The 24193-nt window shown below is 45.1% G+C and overlaps 1 protein-coding gene across 3 annotated transcripts in view; it reads right to left on the bottom strand.

Annotated features, from left to right (window-relative positions):
• The window catches only part of Neos (nuclear receptor coactivator protein neosin), a 126679-nt gene that overhangs the window by 53760 nt on the left and 48726 nt on the right, over positions 1-24193 (bottom strand). For all 3 annotated transcript variants that reach the window (XM_065443198.1, XM_065443189.2, XM_065443210.1), the window contains one exon: positions 15259-15450. In XM_065443198.1, coding sequence (XP_065299270.1) covers positions 15259-15450 — 192 coding nt within the window. The remainder of the gene's footprint in view (positions 1-15258; positions 15451-24193) is intronic.

Genomic DNA, 24193 nt, shown 5'->3' with positions numbered 1-24193 from the left:
TCCTTGAAGTTGATTATATTCACTTTTTTCATGGAATCGAAGGTGTCCTATCCCTACTGGCAGTAGTATGTCTTGCATTATATCGATGGTTGCACTATATTCATGCAAATGCAGTACCTCAACAACGGTGAGTCGGCCAGATGTTTCACGATGAAGAAAAATGAAAGAAAGGGCTTGCTGCACAAGCTATGCTGCAGAAGTCTTGCTTGCATGTGGCACAAAATATAGGAAAAAGAAAAGACAATGTTCTTGCTGTAACTTTCTAAGCAAGTCTCTTAGTAAACAGTACAGCACCACTTCGTTTTGGTTGGGTGCAAGCACAGCTTTTGCCTTGTTCATTCGCTACTTTTGCATCACTACTCCCAATAACTGAGCTTATTGCTCGAAAGAATTGAATTTATTTTGGGGGTTGATAACTACATTAGATGATAATTACATAGCATAAGTAATATTGCAACAGTAAATATATGGACACACTAGGCGAATTTCCGCAATCATTGTCAGAATCGTCGTGAGGTTCCGTACAATGTTCAACTGCGATAAGATGGCGGCTGCACACCATATATGCTGTAGCCATGATGGAAAGCACGCAAGGATGAGTCGCAAAAAAGAAGGGTTGCTTGATGTGCGGCACCCACTCACACGCGCAAAATATGTATTCCCAATTTGGAGCAGGTGCATGTCGGTGCAGGCCTGGTGCAATACCTGCGATAAACAACAATTTGGTGCAGCACTTCCATCACTAAATAACGCACGGGTCAGTGACAATTGTGTTACGAACGGCCTGCAAGGGTACGAACTTACAAAATATTCCCTGCCAGCCGCAGCTGTGGGGTTAGCTATATTCAGAGAACCAGACCTTGGAAAGCGCCCAACCCGCTGTGATGACTCGTTCTGGGAAAACAACAATACACCGCGTCCCCAAGCGAGCGCCACCCCTATGGTTAAACGCTGTCGGCAGACCAAGTGTTGTACGTGGATTTGCCGTGATCACCACGGATTGTTTAGAAGCGGTGGAAATCTTGGGTGAATATGTCTAGCAGCCGTCTCACGGGACTTAGAAGTCATGGATGGACACGGCGGCCATTGTCTGCAGAGTCAACACTGGGATGAAGAGGTGCCTGCTCGGGGAAAAGCACAATGTCTCCGAGAACCCATTCACCTCGGCGTGGTCAGTGAAACCTGTGCGGAATTGTGTGTAACCCCCCCCCCCCTCAAAGGCAGGTCGGCTATCATGACTTTCAATGCTCCGAATTGGTAGCAGGTTGAAAGGCCGTTTTTCCTTCACCTAGGGATTTAGGGAGGACAGTGTGTTTATAAGCAGCTGTTGTGCGGCTGCTGAGGGTGCTCGTGCTCGTGCTTGACAAGCGGTGTGCTTGGTGTTGGAGCTGAGTGCTGGTGTGCTGTATGCGTCGTCCTGCGTGCTCCATTTGGGAGTCACGCTAGACTGTCGAATGCATCTATTTTAATGTAAATATGTAAATAAACCCCGTACATCTAGTTCCTCCCAAGTTCCTCCCTACGACCACAACTCTTACAATAGACAGCCAGTACGAATTACTCAATTTCCCAAGTTGACATGAGTCAAATACACAATCTCTCAGTATTGTGGGAGTTATGAAGGTTCATATTTTCCTGCGCTCCTACGCACGCCACGGAAATGAGGAGAACAGACACCTTCCCCTCTTCCCGTGCAGGGAGGCAGATGGTTTCCCCATGATGGCGTAACCCTCTTGCAAACCAGTTGCAAACGTAGACTGTCACGTGGCCGCGGATCCCCGCAACCACTGGACTGAGTAATGAACAAGGCAGGGCTGTCGAAATTGGGGCGGCCATCGAACGTGGCAAAACAGAAGACTGCAAGCTGCAATCAAGGAAGGACCCCAGGTAAACATTCCTAATATTTGTTGTGCCAGACCTCTGTGCGCCACGCGAAACCTGCAAACATCCTGGCCGTAACAATTAAGCCTGCTTGGAGCAACAACCAATGGAGCAACGATGTGCTTGTTATTCAACAATGTCTTGTCATGTTTCCAATTATCCTGGTACCGTCGAAGCAATAGAGTTGGCTATCAAGCCTAAGCCTTACACAAGAAGGCGGTTTGAAAGAACCCCCGTCTACAACTGGCAGCCAACGTTGGGCACTAAATGTCAGGATAAGGGGTTGCCAACGCTGCTACGCCTCAAGACACCACGCACCGCGATTGGCGCATGCCTGTCCATCAATCGCAGTCCTGTACAAGCTTGAAGAAACAATAGGTGACAACCACATGCCCAGTAGGAAAGCATTTATTACAACTGCAACTAACACTCTGAGCAGACAGCTAGCTATATTTTACACCCCTGAGGGTACCTTTGAAGAAATTGATATGCTAGATAAAGAGGGGCGTCCGACTTACCAGCTGGGGTACGGGTGGCTGCAGAGACTACCACGGCAAAACGTGGTTGGCTGACCACATGCAGCAACACGGGAGTGGTGGCGAAGACTTCCTCACTAACCGCTCGCTGGTGACCAAAGTATGGGACGGATCTCCTGTGACACATCCAGTGGCACTGATATCCCTTGCGATTCCCGTGCGCCACCCACGAAAGGAAGGCTTCCCCCTCTCACTAAACCTGCTGGCGCTTGCACCCGATGCGACGTTGGCCGTGCTTGTGACCATCATGGGACATGAGGTTTCCCACAGTACAATGGCTTACTATACTAATTTTTTACCATTGACAATGCAATCACAATGTTCCAACATGTTAGAATAACCAAACTTGGTAATAAATGGATGTGCATACCATTATCTGATATTCAATTCAATATTCAAAGCTAAATGTTAATATCTTATTCGTAGTCAACATTTTTTATATTGACACACCCCGACTTTTATTTTATTCCTTTACACGTTTCCTCAGTGGTCAGAGTGATGCTCCACACTTATTATCAACGAGATCAGCCAGCCATGAACGATGGATGATAAAAGTGGCAGAGAATTGAGTGGAAGACATCGCTACAAAATCACGGTCCGTGACTCAACCATTGTCATGCTGTCGCTACAGACAGATGAAAGTACAGTCAATGCAGGAAACAAATTCTCATAGATCACTACTAGATCGACCAGGCTCGACTAATTTTGGTTTCGAGGTGCTTGCAACATGACCAATGAACTTGTTGGCGATGTATCAAGAAGAAAATATCGTTACTCCTGCTTGACACAGTGCACAAATTAGCATACGGTTATGCAGTTAGAGTCTGAATTAAGACAGCGCGGTGTGAGGTGTCCAAAATTTCAGTCCTGCTTATGCATTAAGTCTATGGGGCTAGCAGCGGTGCCGCGGAGCTGTTCAAATATTCAAACATGTTTGAACTATTGGTCGGTGACTGTACTAATTCCTCGCTGCCACTAGGCAACAGTTGTATTGAGCTGCACTGTCTACCTATGACGGCAGAATATGCCTTGTGAAAGCACCACCTCAACCCCACTGTTTTTGTGGTGTTACAACTAAGGCAATCTTCAGCTGGTATAATGTAAAACCAGGGTCTTTCAATACCTTTCATGTGGTCATGAAACTTTCCCGAAAGTTTCATATAGGGACAGAAGGTGGCACCAGACGCGTTGGTGTAAGTAGGTGAACAATCTGCCGCACCGGATGGCCAGACTGCATGATCATGCAACTGTCTCGCTAGGAAAGGAACCTCTCCCACATTTATTTCAGCATGTTTGTAGACTGAACATGCAATGGGAACTTTTGTCAAAATAATTTTATGTGCGGTGCATTTGTTTTTAAATTACACATGGCACCGTTTTATTATTAATGTTGCCTCCCCCCCCTCCCCCCCCGAGTAACCTTCCTTGCACAAACTGCTTCATTCAGCTGTCTCTATTTGCACTTTGTCTAGTTAGTTGGATAAGTCAGTTATATTTAATTAGCTAGTTCTGTGTTAGTTATTAGTTGATTAGTTAGCAAGTTAATTATATTTGCTTCGTTATTATAGTTAGATAATTTAATCAGTTGGTTAGCTTTATTAGTTAGTTTTGCTTGTTACCTTAGTTATTTAGTTTTGTTGGTGTATTAGTTATCATTAAGTAATTAGCTGATTGGTTCCGTTGGTTTTGTTAGTGCTGTTTGTTACATTACTTATTACTGAGTTTAGTTCATTAATACAGTTGTTAGATAAGTTATTAGTTAATCAGTAGGTTAGCTTTGTTAGCTAGTGTAGTAATTATATGGTAATTCGTTCAGTAATAATTTAGTAATACGTTAGAACGAGAAGAAAGGGAGTTAACCGAGGGGCCCGATTTTTATTAATCATATCATGAGAAGCCAACAAAGACACTAAGGAAAACATAGGGGAATTTACTTGTACTTACTAATTGAATTAAAGAAATGATAAATTATTGGCAATGAAAGTGGATGAAAAAACAACTTGCCGCAGGTGCGGAATGATCCCACATCTTTGCATTACATGTGCGATAGTAACAGTTAGTAATACATATACTAATTTGGTCATTAGTTTAGTAATCTGTTGGTTAGCTTTGTTAGTTTGAAATGCAGGTTTCTTAACCGTAATTACATAAAAGTGTGATAGGAACTTGCTCTGTAGCTGGTTACTAGAATGTAGTAGTCAAAGTGTACGATTTGAATTATGAACTAAGCCACTGTTGCGAACGCAGCTGAACCTGGAAATGAGAGAAGGCATTGTTTCGAAATTGTTCGCGTTCTAAGGTTTTCGACAATGTACAAAAACAGGGCACTGATATGCACGATGTGTAGAGAATATTCACAAGCCAATTCAGGCAGTCGACCCTTGCACAATAGGGAAAGTACGCACAGAATGACTGTGGCGACTATTCAGCATATGCTCCAGCCCACCTTCTACTTGAGATAGCGCCGTGGTGCATCCACTGTGGACGCTATATGAAGCTCTCCCATAGCGTCACGTGGAAGTTTGATGACCAGATGGAAAGTATTGAAGGATCCCTGGTAAAACTATTCCAATCTGGTTTCCTTCCAGATTGGCCACCAGCCACCCACGAGAGGCCAGAATGGTTCAAGTACAGCTCTTATGAGCAGAGCCCAATACATTTTGATCTATCACAGAGGGCTAATGGTCAATTTGGAATAAAACCAAAGTGGAATAGTTTTATGTTATAGGTTTGTACTGACAGAAATGCTAACAACAGCCGCAGCATATCACCTTAACCAAAATTTACCCATGATACAGAAGAAACCGCTAAAATTTACGCGGCAATCTCTCATGCATCAGGCACAAGCCAAGAAGAAAGTGCTTAACAGACAGATAATACACGCTTGAATGTTGACTAACCAAGTTGACAGTTCTACTCTATCCATTCGGTATGTAAAGTGAAGTAGTAATACACATAATTCATTCCAGGTTCTAGAACATTTTCATGGCTGCTTAAGATGGGAGGTCACATTCAAGTAAATTTTCTTGCACAAGATTGGTTTCTTTTACATTTTCTGTATGCCCAAACATTCATAAGCATGTTGCAAATGAAATTATCTTCCTGTCATAGCTGGTTTGGGAGCCACGAGTTTTCCAAGGGATATTCTCGTATTGCGAAACTGAAACCACATTGCATTGGTTCCGAAAATCAGGGGTGCGATCGAAGATCGTTTTGCAAGTGTCACCAGCAGCGCCCGTCAGCGAGGCCTAGGCCAATCGTGTGAGGCGGAACTTAACACAAACTGAACGCACGTATCGAACAACGATCTCCGATCGCACCACAATGCTATTTCTTTTATATAAAAATTATTCAAAATACTTTTCATTTTATGCTGTCTAACATTAATGGGTATTTTAGTACTTGGTGGTGTCATTGTTATTCTTTTAAAATCTCTAAAAATAGCCACTACGCCTCTATGGCCTCTGTGTGTTGTTTTTCACATCTTTCACATGGTTTGAAACATCTGTTAACATTTTTCTCAAAAGAAGACTATGCTCCACCTCATGTTACGCAAACAAAGATAACTTTTTTTTCTGAATATTTTGAAATTAAACTTTGCACATCCATTCTTCCAACAAACTAGGACAAATGAAATTGATGCAATGTTTTTGAATTTGCACATCACTTTGCAAATAAGTTTGGTCCAAATGAGCAATTCTTTTTAACTTTGCTTGGTTTCTAAAACATTACTTCCTTAATATTTATCAGAATAACTTATCTTAGTTACTTGCATAACTCTCACACTTAGCTACGTAAATTCCAAAGCTTTACGCAATTCAGCAATTCCTTAGTTACTTATCATTGCTGGAACGACTAACACTAGCACAACACATTTTATTAGAAAAATCACCAGCCAAAATAAAATAAACCAATTTTCGCACTTTAAATAGTTATGCGACTATTTAAATACCACATGCTTATTCAAGAACAAAAGTTATTTCAATCATGCCTTCCGATTTAAAAAGTTTATTCTGTGGCCTCCCGCCTTAACAGGAAGGGCATCAGGCTCCAATCCAATGGAAACAGAATTGAGAATACACAATATGAAAATAAGCTGGAACACAAAAAAATTAGAGGACGCTTAAGCTTCGCCTTCAAGAGTGGAACGCGACAGCGTTCCCGTCTACCTGGCAAAGGGTGTAAGACAATGTGCTACAGCGCAGCGATCACTTACGAGGCGTACCGCATCGGACTTTGCACCCACGAATCATGCGGTGAGCGCTGAGCAACGCAGCGTTCGGCACGGCAACGGAATGTGCGCCTGAGCAAGCAGAACAAACCAAAGAACTCGGCGTCTCGGAGGGGGAAACGATCTACGCGAGCCAAACGTCGTGATTGCCACAGACAGCCGGGCCGCGACGCGCCTCGTACCGGTCCCCACACAGCCCCAATGCGCTCAAACGAGACGAAGGCGAGAAGCGGGCGAGTGGTGCGCCACCTGTCGGGGCAGCACCGTACATTGCGAGGAGGGGGTCTTCTGTGTTTGCCACAAGATGGCTCTGCGTGTGCGGCAAGCGCAGAATAAATGTAGCGGAAACGTACTTCGCTACGCGTTTAACTGCGACATCTGGCATTTACATGCTCATAATTACCGATGTACGCAGCAGTATAACTTTCTACGGCACGTTTCTAAGGCAACACCGCATTCACTAGAGGCGCTTTTGTCCCACATTGAACCATCAAACTCATCGCTGAGTGGTAGCGTCTCCGTCTCACACTCCGAAGACCCTGGTTCGAATCCCACCCAGCCCATCTTGCAAGTTGTTTTTATTTATGAATTGCCTTCTGGGATTTTTCGCCCAAGCCTGACCACCACCCAGCTTCACATTAGAGCTCCACAATTTTTATATTCTACAATCTCATAATTTCAATATCATAATGAAAAATTTCACAAAAGACAGATGCATATACCTGCCACAAAAAAATGAAGCCACATGCTTTCTACAGAATACTCGGTTTTGAACCCTAAACTGAATTACGATTTCAGTGTTTCAGATTACTCTTGTACGAGGCTTCAGCTTCATGTTGCAGCCCATGCCAGTTTGGCAAAAAACTCACCCGCTGAAGTTCCTCCTGAGGAAACAAAGTTGCACAGAGCGAATATTCAAAATCTCAAGCACCATCTATCGACTTGCTGCAAAGCACTATAGGCCATCTTGTCTAAGGCACTGCAAAATGAAACTGCTTGCTTTGCAGCATAGCTATACACATTGATGCTTTCACACTTGTTGTTCTGTAGTATCTCCAACAGCTCTCACTACTGTTAAAAGCGAAGCAATGGATCCGTGGCAGCACTGGCAGCAACTAAGGACTCTTCTTTTCAGCAGTGGGAAACACCAAATGAGAAAACAAAATGAAATACCTATGCTACTGTCAAGTCGTGCACCAGATACTGCTGTTAGCGCGTAACAGTTGCATTTACATGAGATTTATTTCTCTCATGTTTTTACTATGACTAGTAAAATAACCACCCCATCCCCTCCACAGAAAAAAATCTTCCTGAATTTTCATCACATCAGCTTTGCAGCTTTGTTTATATCTGCACTTAAAGCCAACACTGCCTTCCACACGAAAACTTATTGGAACAATATCTGTTTAGCCTACGACTGCAACAAATTTTTGTTCGTAATGTGAAGACACTGCTTTTATAACAACGCACTTTGAAATTTTAAAGCATTTTAAGCAATAAAGCTGCTAAAATATATTTCATAAGTGGCACAAAAAGCACCTTGCGGGTTGTGGCAGCCAAATTTGGTAGTATCTTTTTTCAAGATAATGAGAAAATCAAGAACTTACTTGAAGATAGCACAATGTTCATGATAATTGTACTTTAATGCATACTAAAAAATATAAAATATGCGCTTCGAAATGTTAGTATATGCATGCAGATGAAATTTTTATTATTGCCATTTTTTCACTGAAAAGTTAGGACAGCTTAACCAAGTTTATCGAAGCAGGTTATGCCAAGCAAGAAAAAAGAAAAGCATTGAATAGCGACACTAGTATGTGCACATGGCTACTGCAAAGCCACACAGTAGTGCGCTCTATCGCCAAGCTGTCGCTGCTTCACCACGCAGTGTGCAATAGAATCGCATGCACGTCAATTTTCTGTACTTTTCTTTGGCATTTATAACCTTGTGTTTCTCCATTTCCTGCTCAGGTATTAAGATGCTGTTCTAGTGGGCCTAGCCACACGCTTGCAGGTTTTCTCAAGCTATCGTGCTGTGCTTGCAGCCGGAGCCTGTGTAAGCAATGAAGTCCTCAACTTAAATACAGAAAAGCAGGGAAAGAATTAAGCAGTCCAAAGTATGTGCAACTCCTTATCACGTGAAAACTTGACACGTGCTGCATCCGAACAAAAGCAGCGGCACACGAAAATGAGTCCCGACATTGAGCTTGCCAATCAAATTTGTCCTCCATTTTCACGGGACATAAATGCATGACAGGACTCGTAAAATTTCAGTTTGCACACTCGATACGGCACTCCAATGCGAATAGAGAGTTCTCATTAGGTGCGTGCATAAAGCTTTATTATCAGCTTCAACGCAGAGCACTACTATAAGAGCTTCACATTTTCGCACCTGATGCAATTTCTCTCAAATTCAACAAATCAGGGGCATTGTATTCAATGCACGGTAGTTTTCAAAGTTTGATGTGACAATTCACGTGTCAACTCAGGTTCGAAGTACACATCGCCATAAAAAAAGGCTTGTAGATTTTGTTTTCAAAACAGTACGCCTTTTTTTAATGGAGTCTAGGCGAATATATAAATGTACAAAAACTAGCTCATTTGGATTTGTTGATTTGTGGCACCATAACGAAATTGCATTTTAAACTTCACCATAGCTGTATGGCAACGATTGCTAGGCCTCACAACATACAGCCGGCATCGCAACTGCACCTTAAACAAGATGGCAGATGTGAGCAGCGCTGCCCGGTTGAGTGTGCACTATTAATATCCCCTATTACTTTTACTTAACCCTTTCGCTGTCACGGACGTACCGGTACGTCATCGCGCCTCCCCCCCACAGTGTCACTGACGTACCGGTACGTTCTCTATCGTGCGTACAAAATTTCGCGCCAGAGCACAAAGCTGGCGCTCCTGCATTGGCCACGCTATCTGTTGACTCTTTCTACAAGTTCGTACGTTCGCCCCGACCTGTGTTACTGCGCGATTGCCACTCCCCACTTTCTCTTTGCTGAGTGGCGCGGTGGCTCCATGTTCGCTGTATCATGCATCGCGCACGTGTGCTTATGGGTTCAAGGGTTGTTCTGCCATCTCCGCTGGTTTGAAGGTTTTTATTTTTCTTCTGTTGGTGTGCCTGCTACGGCGCGTCAAGTTCAGGCGCACGTGCCGTTGCCTCTCCGAAAAGAGTGACTCGTTGCTGCTTTCGCTCTCTTGCCGCACCCTCGCTTCCGATTTGCAGCAGTAAACGTAAAGCCCTTCGAACTTTGTTTAGCCTTTTTCCATCTCCCTCTGTCTTCTTGATCACGCAACGTCCCATTGCTCTCCGTTGTGCAGGCGACTGAAAGCGCATCCTCCCTGCGCGCAGTTACTTTCGGATGGCTCAGCGCGCGGGACCTTCGTCTGCTCATTGGAGCAGTGGCTCAATTCCGATTCAGAATACGAGCCGAGCTCGGATTCGGACTCAGACAGAGTCGCATGCGAGGAAGAGGGTTCCGCATCGTCAGATTCGGATGTTGAACGGATTTTATAGTCAGGCTGATGATGATGATGATGTTTACTAACAACAGCTGCAGAACACTGAAATGTGCATATTGCATTGACTATGTTATTTGTATACCAATCATAATCAAAAATAAATTGCTACGTTCATTCCCTGTTATGCTCGTTCCCTGAAACCAAGCCGACACTGGGGGTGCGTCACGGCCAGAAAGGTCCGACAGCGAAAGGGTTAAATGGCCGAATATCTAGCACAGGGTTTGGCTCCCACGAGCAGGAAGTTGTCTTTTCGTTGAGTTTCATTTCAGTTTTCCTTATTATTTCTACACTTCAATTAAAAGGACAGTTAGCTTCCGCAATGCATTATTTGGCTTTATTGCCTGTTAAGATCATTTGGGTTAAATATTAAAAATAATTATTACAAAATTAACAAGAAAGGCATTTTTTTTTCATGCTAATGATTCTGATGATCACGGAAAGCAAGACCATGTGAGAAACTGTCGAAAAAGTCAACTTCACTATTCTTTACACTGTAAAAAAAGTGAGCTTCACTGCACACAATTAGTATATGCTCCCAACGTCCCATGGAAACGATTCTGATGATCATATAAAACAAAATGATGCAAAAAATTTCGGCCAGAAAGGTGAACTCTACTAAGAAAAAAAAAATGAAGTTGCAGATTCGCCCAAAAGGCGAAGCATCGATTGCAACAGCAAACTAGTGAACAGCTATGCGAAGTAAGGATAGTAGTTTAATCAACCATATAAATTTGTAAACATAGGCATACCAACTAAATTAACAAGTGCAGTGTCACGCACACACAAGCAAACATGAATATATCTCACTCGATGACCGTGGAAACTCGGTGTCAAAACGCTGGAGTGAGGTAGCACGGGAGCAGCGGCAAGCCAATTGACCTTTGTGCTGCATCTTGCATCAACGCGAACTAAGCCACACAAACACAGCATACGGCGGACTCTGTCCCCGTCGCAGATGGCTTTCACGATACAGCGGCCCAGCCTGGCGCAAGCGGCCGCCCGGAGTAGAACATGCCCTTTTTCTCTACCTTCGCCCTGGGACCCTTGCATGCAATGAATGACAGCATAATTTCGCCGCTTGCGTGAGCGAAACTGAGGCACAATCACCGGCACACCATGGCCCGCTTTCACTCGGCGCACAGCGACGATCTTATTGCCTTCGGACTTTATATGGAACTTCACAGCGATGCCAACAGCAATGGCAGAAATGCGCCTGGAGTGTCCATATAATTGCTATAGCAATTAAAAATTTAGGTTGTAATGAAGGTGTGCTTCATTGTACACAAGCAAGCCTATGTTACCAACTTCACTCTTCAACAACTCCTTACACTATCTGATGTTATTTACAACAAACACAAAATAAAGCACACCATCTGAAATAATCGCAGAGAAACACAGAAGCTCAAATTGTCTTCAGGCCTGCACACACACACACGCACACACACACACACACACAGAGAGAGAAAGCACAGGACAAGCTGGTCCCGTTTGCCTTTTTTGCAAGATTAATGCATTGAACATCTAGCATTTAAAGTGAATAAACACTGTTCATTTCCAATGTGAGTACCAAACACAGCTGAAAGATTTAATTTGTTTCACTTTCAATTAATGCAGCCTAAAAGCAGCAACGAAAAGCCTGCTGTCGAAAGCCGATATCAGGGAAAATGACACACAGTAGAACGGTATGTTAGTTGAGCTTTCATAAAACTGCTGGACATGTCAGTTGGGAAATGTGATAATTCCGTATTGTGCGATGAATTACTGCCATGAATGTAAATGTTATACACAGCCAGCATATGTTGCGTTCTTTTTGCACACCAGCAAAATTTATGCTGCCCTCTTATTCACATGCTCTGTGCTCAGGCTTCTTCCAATGCTGCGCTCCTAGAAAAATGCCGCGCACTCCTCCAGTACATCACTCATGGATCTTGCTAACTGCCCACCATCCCTTTGATGGGGTACTATGCAATTAGAAGGGACAATTTGGTTTCAGTTTTTTTTTTTTCCCGTCACTCCCAGGTTTTTTTTATGACGTGAGGAAATATTAGAGAAAAATACTAGAAGCAGAAAATCACACGTATCTAGTATACTGTCGACAAAAACCGGGTAGCAAATCGGGCTTCGGGAGGTGTCATGACACCATGGATCACGCGGCTTTTTGACTCAACAGCGTCATTTGGGTACCATCGTAGAGGAGAAATCGAAGCCTTAGAAAAATTGAGAACCATACGTGGAAAACTAAAAGCAAAAGAAGCGAGCGAAAAGAGGAAGAACCAACTGGCGTCGTGGTTCGTTACCGCTGCCACATGCACACAGGAAGCACTTATATTGGCTGAAGCAATATGAATCGGTGGCAAACGTTTCGCTTGCGTTTTGACAGTGGCGAGCTGTGCATTTCATTATCCTAACGACATTTGGCAATCACAGTAGGCTGCGTCGTTGGCTTGTGTTTTTTTTCATTAATGCGTCCAAAATGCAAGGTCGTTAAATGTACCATTCGAAATGGCAGAATGGTGTTATATAAGAAAACAAAGATGAGGGGAAAAAAAAAAGCTTATTTACATGCATTCATCCCAACAATAGTACTGTTGATGGGCAGCCACATTTCTCCTCCACCAACAAAGATGACGAGTAAGGCTAGTGATGAGATCCAATGATGCTATGGCACCCTATTCGCTTGAAATGCACTTGCTGGAGCAGTGAATGTGGCAGAGATCCGCAGAATACATCCGTTTTTCAGGTGCTGAAGAAAAGGGCCCTGAATCTCTCTCTCTGGCTTCGCAAGCCCACTTTTCAGTACCACATACAGTCAAGTGGCCATGGTGGGAGCCAAGATGTAGAGCCTCCAATTAATTGTAGTTTCCTCGCAAGCCCACAGTACCTGGAGAGTAAGCCGCTGCTTCAAGTTAGCGCTAGTTCATAGCTCAGAATACTGGCTGGTGAGTTCGTTGACACCAGAAATTTAGTGATGGCTAAAGTGTGTCCATGGGTGGCATGCCCACATTACTCAGAGCACTGAGAGTGGCAGGAAAGCAAACATCTATCCCCTGTCAAAATCGGCTGCAATACCTGTGTTCAAGCAGTCCCCCATGTTGTTAATCTGGGCCCAAAAGTGGCAGCTAGAAGCAGAACCAAGAGAAGCCCCACTGACACCCACACAGAGCATGACGTGTGTGTCACTGCCAGAACCATCATCAGGAACTACTTAATCTGCTTAGTTGTTGGTACAGTGACAGCCTGTCTACTGACCTACCAATCCAAAGTCAACGGCACACCACTGAGACAGCGTCCTTGTGAAGGTCCACTTTGCCAAAGATGACAAAACACATCATCAGTTGCGTGAACATACCTTATCTTACTCCCAACAGGCAGCAGTTACCCTCTACAAGAAGCTGTTTCCTTATCTTGCAGTGTATTGTAGGCAAATGAGTAGCTCAACACAATAGACAGTTTTAGTTTAGCGTACGCAACTGACAGCGCACACTATACCCTATAGTGTAGCGTGCGCTACGCAGCACACATTTGTTGCAGTTTTAGTTGGCCAGCGAGATCTTTGGATCTCAGAGGCCATATGCCGTCGTTACGGCGATTTCCCGACTGTAGCGATAGGTGGTGCTGACATCTCGAATGTTTCTTTCGTTAGGGTTCGACTGGGCCGAAACGAGAAGCGATCTCGAATACACCACTAGGTTATCCATAATACTCTGCTCTCGAAGCGGCCTGAGACTAAGCGAAAGCCACTTACACAATCATTTGCTACGAACGAAGTGCATTTTACAAAAGCAATGCCAAATTCAATTCTAAGCAGGCAACAGGTACCACCACCATGTTTCACGCAAACACGCAAATGCTAAATCTGAGAAATAGCATGCGTATGCTATACGCTATAGGTCGTTTAGCGTTCTGCGCATGCGACGTGACGACCCTCTATTTTATAGCGTACGCAATGGTACAGCATACGCTAAACTAAAACTGTCTACTGTTAATTGAGTTTTTTGCTTTGGCAGTTTGCATTTTGTTTTGTGCTGATTTAGATGTCTCACAGGCAAATGTACCTCCGATTTGTTTGGCAACTTGCAACACAGTCCTAGCACTGCACAAATTTAAAATGGCCTTTGACTCCAGTGTAAGGTACTACTATAGCTGTAGCATTTTACATCAATAGCTGTATGAACCACACTTAGTCAAATAAGCGTCTGCGGGTGTTTACATAACAGGTATCTGACAGGTGACAGGACAGCCCACTGCTCGCGAGCCATCCGGTGCACAATGCAGCACTGGCCTGCCCACTTCCATACACTACGCTCTTAAATGAGTCCGCTAAGAGTTTGTGATCACGGGAGAAAGTGCTGGCTGCAGAAAACCAGAGCCCTTGAACTGCGCTGCCAACATGTTGTTATATGACGGTACAAGAGCCAAGGCCACATGGTGCTTATGTTGCACCAGGTTACCAGAGGCCAAAGTGCAACTATCTACAAAAATAAAGAGATGAAAATGTGACCAGCTTCTAAACCTACAGACGTGGCTGCAACCATATCAGGCAGCAAAAAGATGCCGCCCAAGCTGCACATTAAGAGATACAACAGGACACTCGGGTGTGCCATCAAGAGATGGAGGGCACAAAGCACTAGCTAGAGGCAAACCACAAGGCACTCTAACACTATAACACATGTTAACAGCAAAACTATACTGCTAACGTTTCAGACATAAAAGAAATTTACATCAAGACTACAGTATTATGCTTCCTTCAACATCAACTAAAGCATTAGCAAGTTGTGACAGGCCCCGAAGCATCCTTTCCAAGCATACATTTTTTTTTTTCAAAGACATTGGAGAGTACACTGTGCCTGAAGGACCCAAAACATTACCTGCAGAGCTTTAATCACAGGACTAATACCTCCCAAGAGCTTTGTCATACCTACAGGCCAGACAGAACTCAACGCCCCAAGCCTTAGGAAAAACATAAAATTTAGTTCCAAAAACATCCAGTGTGTACCCATTCCACAAAAAAATCTGGACCATGAATTAATTTCAAAGTTTTGCAATCATAAGGTAAAGCAAAGGTGGCACAATGACCTGTCGTCCCGACTGTAGCGATCACGTGGAGGAGGTGGTCCCCCCGGGGGTCCTCCTCTTGAGTAATCGTCCCCTCGGTATGGAGGCGCATCCCTGCCATAGCGACTTTCATCTCTTCCAAAGCGTCGATCAGACGAGTAGTCATCTCCACGACGAGGAGGAGAACGATCATACGGCTTACCAGGAGGTGGCCTGCAGATTCAATAGCACACAAACACCTAAGAATAACATGTATTCAGTTAATCTAGAAATGTAAGCAAAACTCCTAGGATACCAAACATGCCACTCATACCAGCATTTGTGATTAGTATACTAAAGAACAACTAGGACTACCGACAATAGCTCTCTATGAAGACCTCAATTTTGACATCACCCAGTTGTGAGAATGACCATGGGTGTATTGGAGCAAATTTTGTAGCAGGTAAAATGGTAATTTGCAGCAGCTGCCTCCACTTTTGTAGCAGGCACAGTTTAGCAAACTTATTCAGACTCGGACTGACCAGAGTCTGAGTGCGAGTGAGACCAGCTGAGTATGATTTTGTTGAGTTTGAGTCCTAGTGAGTCTCCCGGCTTAGAATTTTGGCGAGTTTCAGTCTGAGTGAGCCCAGCTGAGCAGAATTTTAGAGTCTGATGTTGAATTCCAATGGCGGAGTCAGAGTGGCCGACGGACTCCGAGAGCAAGCACTGGACTCTGGCATAGAGTAACGCCTCCAAATCCGCGAGTGGAACATAACCTGTGCCGCCGGAGCAAGGAAGAAGCGGAACTTTCGCCGAGTTACCCGGGATACCTTGCGTGTTGTCATTTCCTTCCGCTGTTTGCTCCCAGCATCGCTGTACCGGTCACTTGTCTCTTCAGCGCCGTTCACCTGTTGTTTTTTTTAAAAGTGCCGAATGGATTTCTCGCCAAGCGTGCAGCAGCTTTTGCTTCCTCGCGAGTCGTGACCGGTGGCGCCTCCCAGCAGACAAACGCGGTAAAGGAAATACGTCACGCAGAGTTCCGGTCAACTCCGCCGATTTTGGCAGAGCATCTTTTTCTGCTCCACGGAGTGACTCCCGCTCTGGATCCACTCCGACTCTCTCATTGGAACACCTTACTACCGCCCTCACTTTGTCATTGGAACAAACTTGCTCCGAAACGTGCAGAAAAACTTGCTCTGACTCCGCCATTGGAATTCAACATGAGTTCAAGTGAGCCTTAAACACGCAAAAGTGGTTCAGGACCCCCTGAACCACATTTTATCAAAGTAGAGAAATGCATTTTACATTAAAAGACCATTAAGTACTTTAATGCATTCAGAAGAAGCAGAGTTATTGGCAATCAAAGATTGGCTGCGATCCCCTTGGCGGTGCTTCCAGTCCTTCTTCAATGCCTTGCACTGCGAAGGCTACTGCGAAGCAAGGTGGTGCTGACAAAGGTCTGGCGACTAAACATCAATGCGGCGCACAGTTCAAATTTCATTACCGCGGCGCACAGACGTCACCACTTCGGATTTTGGCACCTACAACTCACCAAACTGCAAGGCAATCCCTCAGTTTACGGTTGAGTTCTTCTACAGTATATGAGATAGCTACGCGTGGCTATTCTTGCACCAAGTGACATGAGTAGCACATTTACTTTTGTACCCCCCCCCCCTTATCTTTACAACAATCACCCAATTTCAGAGGGTCGAACAAACCTCACAGTCATGTTCACTCATGCGAGTACATCAGCAACAGGAACATCAACTAAGCAATGGATACTATACTCAAGACTTGCACCAAAAGGATTTCTAATGTAGCGAGCTTCGACCATGATGGGAACACACCTCGAGGGTGTGCAACTCACAAAGCAGATGACCTATTAGTCAAATGCTGTTCTCCTCAGCAAGCGTGCTCATCGCAGCCACGGTATCTACGCTAGGCTGCAGATGCAGCTACATGCAAATGCAGTGGCGAACTATGGGCTTGACGGCTCGAGCGCGCACTCGCACTCATCTGCTCCAGTCTGGCCGTGCTATGTGGCACAAGGCAGCCGTGTCCTGCACCACCTTTGCCAACAGATAGTCACCACATCCAAATTGCCCATTTTGTGCTACAGCTCATTACGAAGCGAAGTTTGTCAAGGCATCTAGCCAGGAGTGGCCAGGAGTGAACTCGTACTGGCAAGCGTACGTCTAGTTTGACCTTAAGTTTCACCTGGTTCGAGGCTAGCTAATGTTCAAAACTAACGGAAATTAGTGAGATCCAACAGCTACAAGACTGATAAGCAGTGCGACCAGTTTCATTCCTACGTGAGCGGTCACACGAGCATTAGCAGTCGACAGTCCAGAAGTATCCAATCGCTATAAAAATTCAAAATGCAGATTTTCACTTACTTCAGACTGTTTAATAAACTGCTTCAAAAAATATAAACAGTAACAGCAGGATGAAGCGCACTGACCCATACAGCCTACTTTATTGGTGTCAGCTATAGCCAAATAGCGGCCGCCAAAGGGAATCTGCTACTATATGGCGAAGTATGGCGGCCTGTAATGAGTAAAGAGAAGGCTTCTGTTGAAAAAAAGAGTGTTTCAGAAAGAAATTACTTCGTGATCCACTTGTGAGCTCTACGTGCTGTGCTAGACTGCAAAATTTGGTTGAGATGTTCACAGCAGCGTATGCTAACAGCGGACTGTTTTTTCACCAAGGCTGAAGGGTGGCTCAGGATCCCTTCCACGGAAAAAAACAATTTTGTGAGTGAGTACGAGAGAGTTATTTTGCTGACCTATGGTCATTTCAACAAAAGCTATCGCTAAAATCTTGGCAAGGGCAGAAAAATGAAAAGTGTGTCAAAGCGGTGTGCACCATTCTTTACACGACTGTATCAAGAGAAGACCTAGAACTGAACCGCGCAGCTGCCACGTTATTGGCAGCACAATGCCTAGATATACGCTGCATCCTCAAGATCCCTGCTCCTCCCGATTCTCTCTTTCTCGGACGTGTACACAAGCACTCTCATGCATGCGCGCGCGCACACGCACGCACGCACGTGGACACACACACACACACACACACACACACACTAGGTTCATGCGTGTAGCATTAATCCAGAGTTGTCACATTAACGCTCAGTTTATGCGTATCCTTAGCCTGCTGGATGTCGTTAGTCAATAAAAGCTTGAAACGGTTAGGGCTTGCTGCACATTAAGACAGACTTTTCGTTGTCTACTAGTTTCTTCACACATCGAGCAGCATGGATCTTTTCATATTCCTTGAATGGTCCCGGGCTTCAGCTGATTTAAGAAGGTCATGCCCTTGAGAGTTCTTAAACATATCTTGCATCTGCAACACCAAGCGTTTTTTCACTGAACATTCAGAGCAGTCGCAAATTGCACTATAGTCAAACCTGATTGTATCAAACCTGTTTCCTCCAACTTATCCCATATATTGATCGATTTCTCAACATCATGAAGCTACAATGACAATATACAAGGGGCTGTGAAAAAGTTCCCGGAATGGTGGTTCAGCATGCTAATGTTACGACCTATGGCAATGATTACCTAACCACCTTCAAAGTATGATCCTTGTGCACACACACACTTGCTCCGTCACTCCAATGTTTACATTGAACAAAAATAGTAGTCACTGACAATATTGTTACAGGGAGAATCTATGTAGAAAGATATATTTACAAGGGAAGGCACAGAATGCTGCAGCAATGGTAGGGATAGAATGTGCACACCAGATAGCAGCACGGTCATTGTCGTCATCGTCACAGCCTCAACCACATGATCGCTGCCTGTGAAATTACCCGCAAGCGGCGGAAAGATCGCGCTGGTGTAATTAGGACTCTGGTCGAGTGGTATAGTTTAAAGCAAGAGACATGGACTACAGTAAATGCTCATTAATTCGAATTCCACGGGGACGATGCTACGAAAATTCGAATTATACAAAATTCTAACTAATGAAATTCAGAAAAAAGATCATTCGGTTGAGGTGCGTATTTAGTCAGACGTAGCGCGAGTACGCGCGCACACACTACGCCCAGATACATTGGCGCGGCCAACGTAGCCGGACGTGGCCAATGCAGTCCGGCGTGCCCGACATCGAAATGGCTCTTGCTTCATCCACACGTTTGTCGCGCTGACCCACAATGCATGGCACAGAGAAGAAAGGTGCCCACGCAGCTTCGTCGTCGTACACTGACAGCTGTTTCAAGCGGCGCGCGGGTTGAGGATCGTTCTGTGCATGCTCCGAAGAGAGCAGCTGACACCGCGCGCATAAAAGTATAGAGGGGACGGCATTTCGGCTGGTGCAGTGCAAGTAGCGTAGCATGATGGCCCACAAGTGACACGCGCCGAAAACGTCAGACTATGAACATGCCTTTGCGCCGCTGATGCTCGCCGCAAGAACAAAATGTGTGCTCTAAAATGCAATCGCGAAACACACCACCACCTGCTGCAACGCTGGTCTCCGTCGTACTCTCACAGCTGCACCAGCTGCATGCTGCTGAGTTCCATTATATGTATAGGTAGCGTCTAAACATGTATCCTAGCGATGCTTTCCTTTGAGTAACAGCCATGAATCTCAGGCTATTGCTGTTTGGTAGTGCGAGCGGCATTAAAAGTGACGGCAGCGATGTTTTAGACATTACCTGTTGCCGCTTCTTGGCAGAACACCTTGTAGAGAAAGAGCACAGCCTCCAGGAGGTAACGTGGGGGGGAAAAAAAAGAAAAAAAAAAACATGCAGCACCACGTCCACATTTTTATATTGAAGGTCTTGAGACAAATAGAGAACCGACTTGCAACAATGGCGGTGGCCATGCCTGGCCAGCTGCTAACATGTCTCTCACCACTCAGGCCCAAACATAGGGTCGTAGATGGAATGAGCAACGCTGCGCAGCCCGCATGGCGACATCGGCATTGCCAACGTGCTCCCACACATTAGCACTCTCCCCATACACAATGGTGCGGAGTTCATCGGTGGTGGTGCGAATTACAGTGTGAATTAGCAGGAAATGTGTTACATACTGCTTTCAATATATATTCTTGGACGGACCGCAGTGGCTACTTCCAATTATCAAAAATTTCAAATTAACAAGCTGTGAATTAATGAGCTTTTACAGTATGTCACTCGTGGTTATTGCACATGCTGACTTAGGGCGCATCCATACTTGCGAGTCACAGAGGTTGTGCGATCGTCAGTCGTCTGCGACCAAGCAGCGGCTCGATAACACCGACGTTCACATTTGCCAGGGCCACCTCAGCGACCTGTGGATTGCCTTTTCGTTCGAAACAAGCTCTTTCAGGAAGGGCGCCATTTGCTCTCTTGCGGGCGTTTCGTCTGCTATGAACCTGTCTCTCGTATTCGAGCTCAGTGTACTGTAGTCCCTTGCTGTTCGTGATGTACCACAACGACGTGAGTGAAGAGGAGGATGTCGTGGTGGTTTTGATGTGCACCGCGGCCGTACAAGCACTTCAAGCACCTAGGCAGAGAAAAGGCGGCGGCGGTGGTGGGTCCACCTGTGCCTCCGTTTGCGGGAAGTGACCGGGCGTCTCGTGCGCTACTTCCAGGGCATCGCTGATTGGTTTAGCGGTTTGTGACTTGCAGTCATTAGGCTGGAAAATCGAGCAGTGTGCGACTGGCCTGCAACAGTCACTTTTCGACCAATGTGGCCATTTGCGACCAGAACGGTCACGTGACCTCTGCGACGCGCAAGTGTGAAGGGGTCCTTAGGGTTAAGCTGAGTGATTTCGTAAGTCACATTAGTGATTTTGCATGAGACGCGGCAAGGCACGCGCGGTGAGAACATTAATCTAGAAAGGATTGCAGTTGGCAGTGCATCCAACTCGTTGCGAGCTCCGTTTCGTGTCAATTTCGCTGCAGTTGCTGCACAGAACTTCCAGCTTCACGGCAATGCCGTACTCCCGCAAGTGCCGCTCGATGGGCACCGCTCCGCGGAACATTCGGCAACCAGCAACTTTCAGTAAACAGTTTACCAAGTCGAGGTTGAAAATGGTGTACGTCGTTGTCGACGCACTTTCAAGACGGGGCTCACTTGTTAGGCACTTCACCTTGTGCTCCGTTGCTGAAACTGAGGAGAGTTCCGCTGTTATTTCCTGTGCTTGTTGCTCGATGTGATCTCGGTTCGCCGCCGTGAGATACGCCATGTCAATCCTCGCGCAGCCCGGCTGAGTGCGCATATCCGTAGCACACGCGCCTGTGATGACCGCCGCCCCGCCATCTGTTACCGTGGTGTCCGCCGTATGGTCACGGTCCACTGTCAACATCGCAAGTGGCACCTACGTTTTCCGTTGCTCAGGCCGAGTGCCAACGCCGTCCGCCGCTTTCGGGACAACTGTCACCGCAGCAGTCCCGATCGCCTCTTCCCAGGCACGTACCCAGGATTTTTTTTCGGGGGGGGCCCACCACCTCCATCATCATCATCATCATCATGTTTTATGTCCACTGCAGGACGAAGGCCTCTCCCTGCGATCTCCAATTACCCCTGTCCTGTCACCAACCGATTCCAACTAGCACCCGCGAATTTCCTAATTTCATCGCACCATATATAGTTTTCTGCCGTCTTCTACTGCGCTTCCCTTCTCTTGGTACCCATTCTGTAACCCTAATGGTCCAACGGTTTTCTAACCGGCGCATTACATGACCTGTCCAGCTACATTTTTTCCTCTTGATGTCAATTAGAATATCGTCAATACCCGTTCGCTCTCTGATCCAAACCGCTCTCTTTCTCTCTCTTAACGTTATGCCTAGCAATCTTCGTTCGATCGCTCTTTACGTGGTTCTTAACTTGATTTCAAGTATCTGCCCCATATGTCAGCACTGGCAAAATGCACTGAGTGCACACCTTACTTTTCAATAATAATGATAAGCTTCCAGTCAGGAGCTGGCAATGTCTGCCATATGCGATCCAACCTATTTTTATTCTTCTGTGAATTTCCTTCTCATGATCAGGGTTCCCTGTGATTAATTGACCTAGGTAAACGAGCTCCTTCACAGCCTCTAGTGGCCGACTGGCGATCCTGATGTCTTGTTCCTTTGCCCGACTATTTATCATTATCTTCGCCTTCTGCATATTGATATTCAACCCCACTCCTACACTCTCTCAGTTAAGGTCTCCAATCATTTGTTGTAACTCGTCTGCATTGTTGTTGAATAGAACAATGTCATTGGCAAACCGAAGGTTGCTGAGATATTTGCTGTCGATCTTTACTCCTAAGCCTTCCCAGTTTATAGCTTCAATTCTTCTAAGCACGCAGTGAACAGCTTTGGAGAAATTGTGTCTCCCTGTCTGACCCCTTTCTCTATAGGTATCTCTCTGCTTTTCTTGTGTAGAATTAAGGTAGCTGTAGAACCTCTGTAGATATTCTTACGCGAAGGACGAGTCAGTAAGACGAGAAACTATTTACAGATTATATTTACAACAACGGTTGCAGCGCTGACCGGTTTGATTCACAGCCCGAGCCCAGTTCGTTCTTCCTCCTCTTTTCTGGAGTGATGGCACCCACGCGCCTAGTTCAAACAAACAAATACCACACGCGTGTAGCAATATTTTCCAAGCTATTTACGTATTCTGTACTCCTTGATTACGTAGTGCCTGTATGACTGCTGGTATCTCTACTGAATCAAATGCCTTTTCGTAATCTATATAAGCCACGTAGAGAGGATTATTGTACTCAGCGGATTTCGCGATAACCTGAGTTATGACATGGATGTGATCCATTGTAAGGTATCTCTTCCTGAAGCCAGCCTGTTCCCGTGGTTGACAAAATTCAGTGTTGCCCTTATACTATTGGAGATTATTTTGCTAAATATTTTATATAATACCGGGAGCAAGCTAATGGTACTATAGGTTTTCAATTCTTTACCGTCTCCTTTTTTGTGGATTAGTATAATGTCTGCATTCTTCCAGTTTTCTGGGACCCTTGCAGTCGATAGACACTTCGTATAAAGAGCTGCCAGTTTTCCAAGCATTATGTCTCCTCCATCTTTGATTAAGTCGACTGTTATTCCACCTTCCCCTCCCGCTCTTCATCGTTTCATTTCTTGCAGGGCCCTTCTGACCTCGTCGCTAGTTATAGGAGAGTTTCTGTATCCTGTTCATTACTGTTTCTAAGTGAGGTATCGTGTCTCCTCTGAGTACTGTATACAGGTCAGCTTAGAGTTTTTCCGCTGCTTTTACTATATCTTCGAGATTGCTGATGATATTATCTTTTAGTGCATACATCATGGTTTGCCCCAAGCCAGGTTTCTTTTTTACTGATTTCAGGCTGCGTTCATTTTTTACAGCTTCTTCACTATTTCTCATGTTATAGTTCCGAATATCAGTTATTTTCGCCTTGTTGATCAGTTTTGACAGTTCCGCGAATTGCGTAACGCTGTGCGGCCGCCAGTCCCGCACAACCGCATAGAGCGCAGGACTCTGCGATTCTAGATGTACTGCGCTCACCGCGAAAGGTTAAACACCCACATAAGCACAGCAGAGAATTGGCTACGTGAGGCGGTTCGACCGATAACTGTAGAAGCGTCATTCAAAGCAAGTAATTGTTCTCCACTTCCGGCAGCGTTTTCTCTACTTCCTTTTTAAGTAAAAAGATGTTGATCCATAAATATTTTCATAAACAACGGTTAACATTTTTATTATTCGCTTTTGCTTGCAGTTTGGTTGTTGCGTTGGCTCTCTCCCTTAGTAGATCGCTTAATTTCTCAACTCCTTGCGATTTTTGTTTCGAGTTGCCAATTTTGCACGAAAAGTGCTATACAATTAGGGAAAAACAGACGAGGTAACGGGTGACAGTCATCTTGCTTATGGGTTTAAGGGTTATTGCAGGGTTTCATGTTGGACGCACTTTCACATTATTTTATTTCCCACCTTATCTAACCCATATCACGTGTATATGGTTGCGGGCATCTGCCAGCCTCGCGGCGAGCCGTAACTCAAGGAAATAATGAAGC

The sequence above is a fragment of the Dermacentor albipictus genome, chromosome 1, assembly GCF_038994185.2.
Source record: "Dermacentor albipictus isolate Rhodes 1998 colony chromosome 1, USDA_Dalb.pri_finalv2, whole genome shotgun sequence".
Classification (NCBI taxonomy): domain Eukaryota; kingdom Metazoa; phylum Arthropoda; class Arachnida; order Ixodida; family Ixodidae; genus Dermacentor; species Dermacentor albipictus.
The sequence above is the reverse complement of the archived record's forward strand: the minus strand, read 5'-3'. Positions and strand labels throughout refer to the sequence as shown.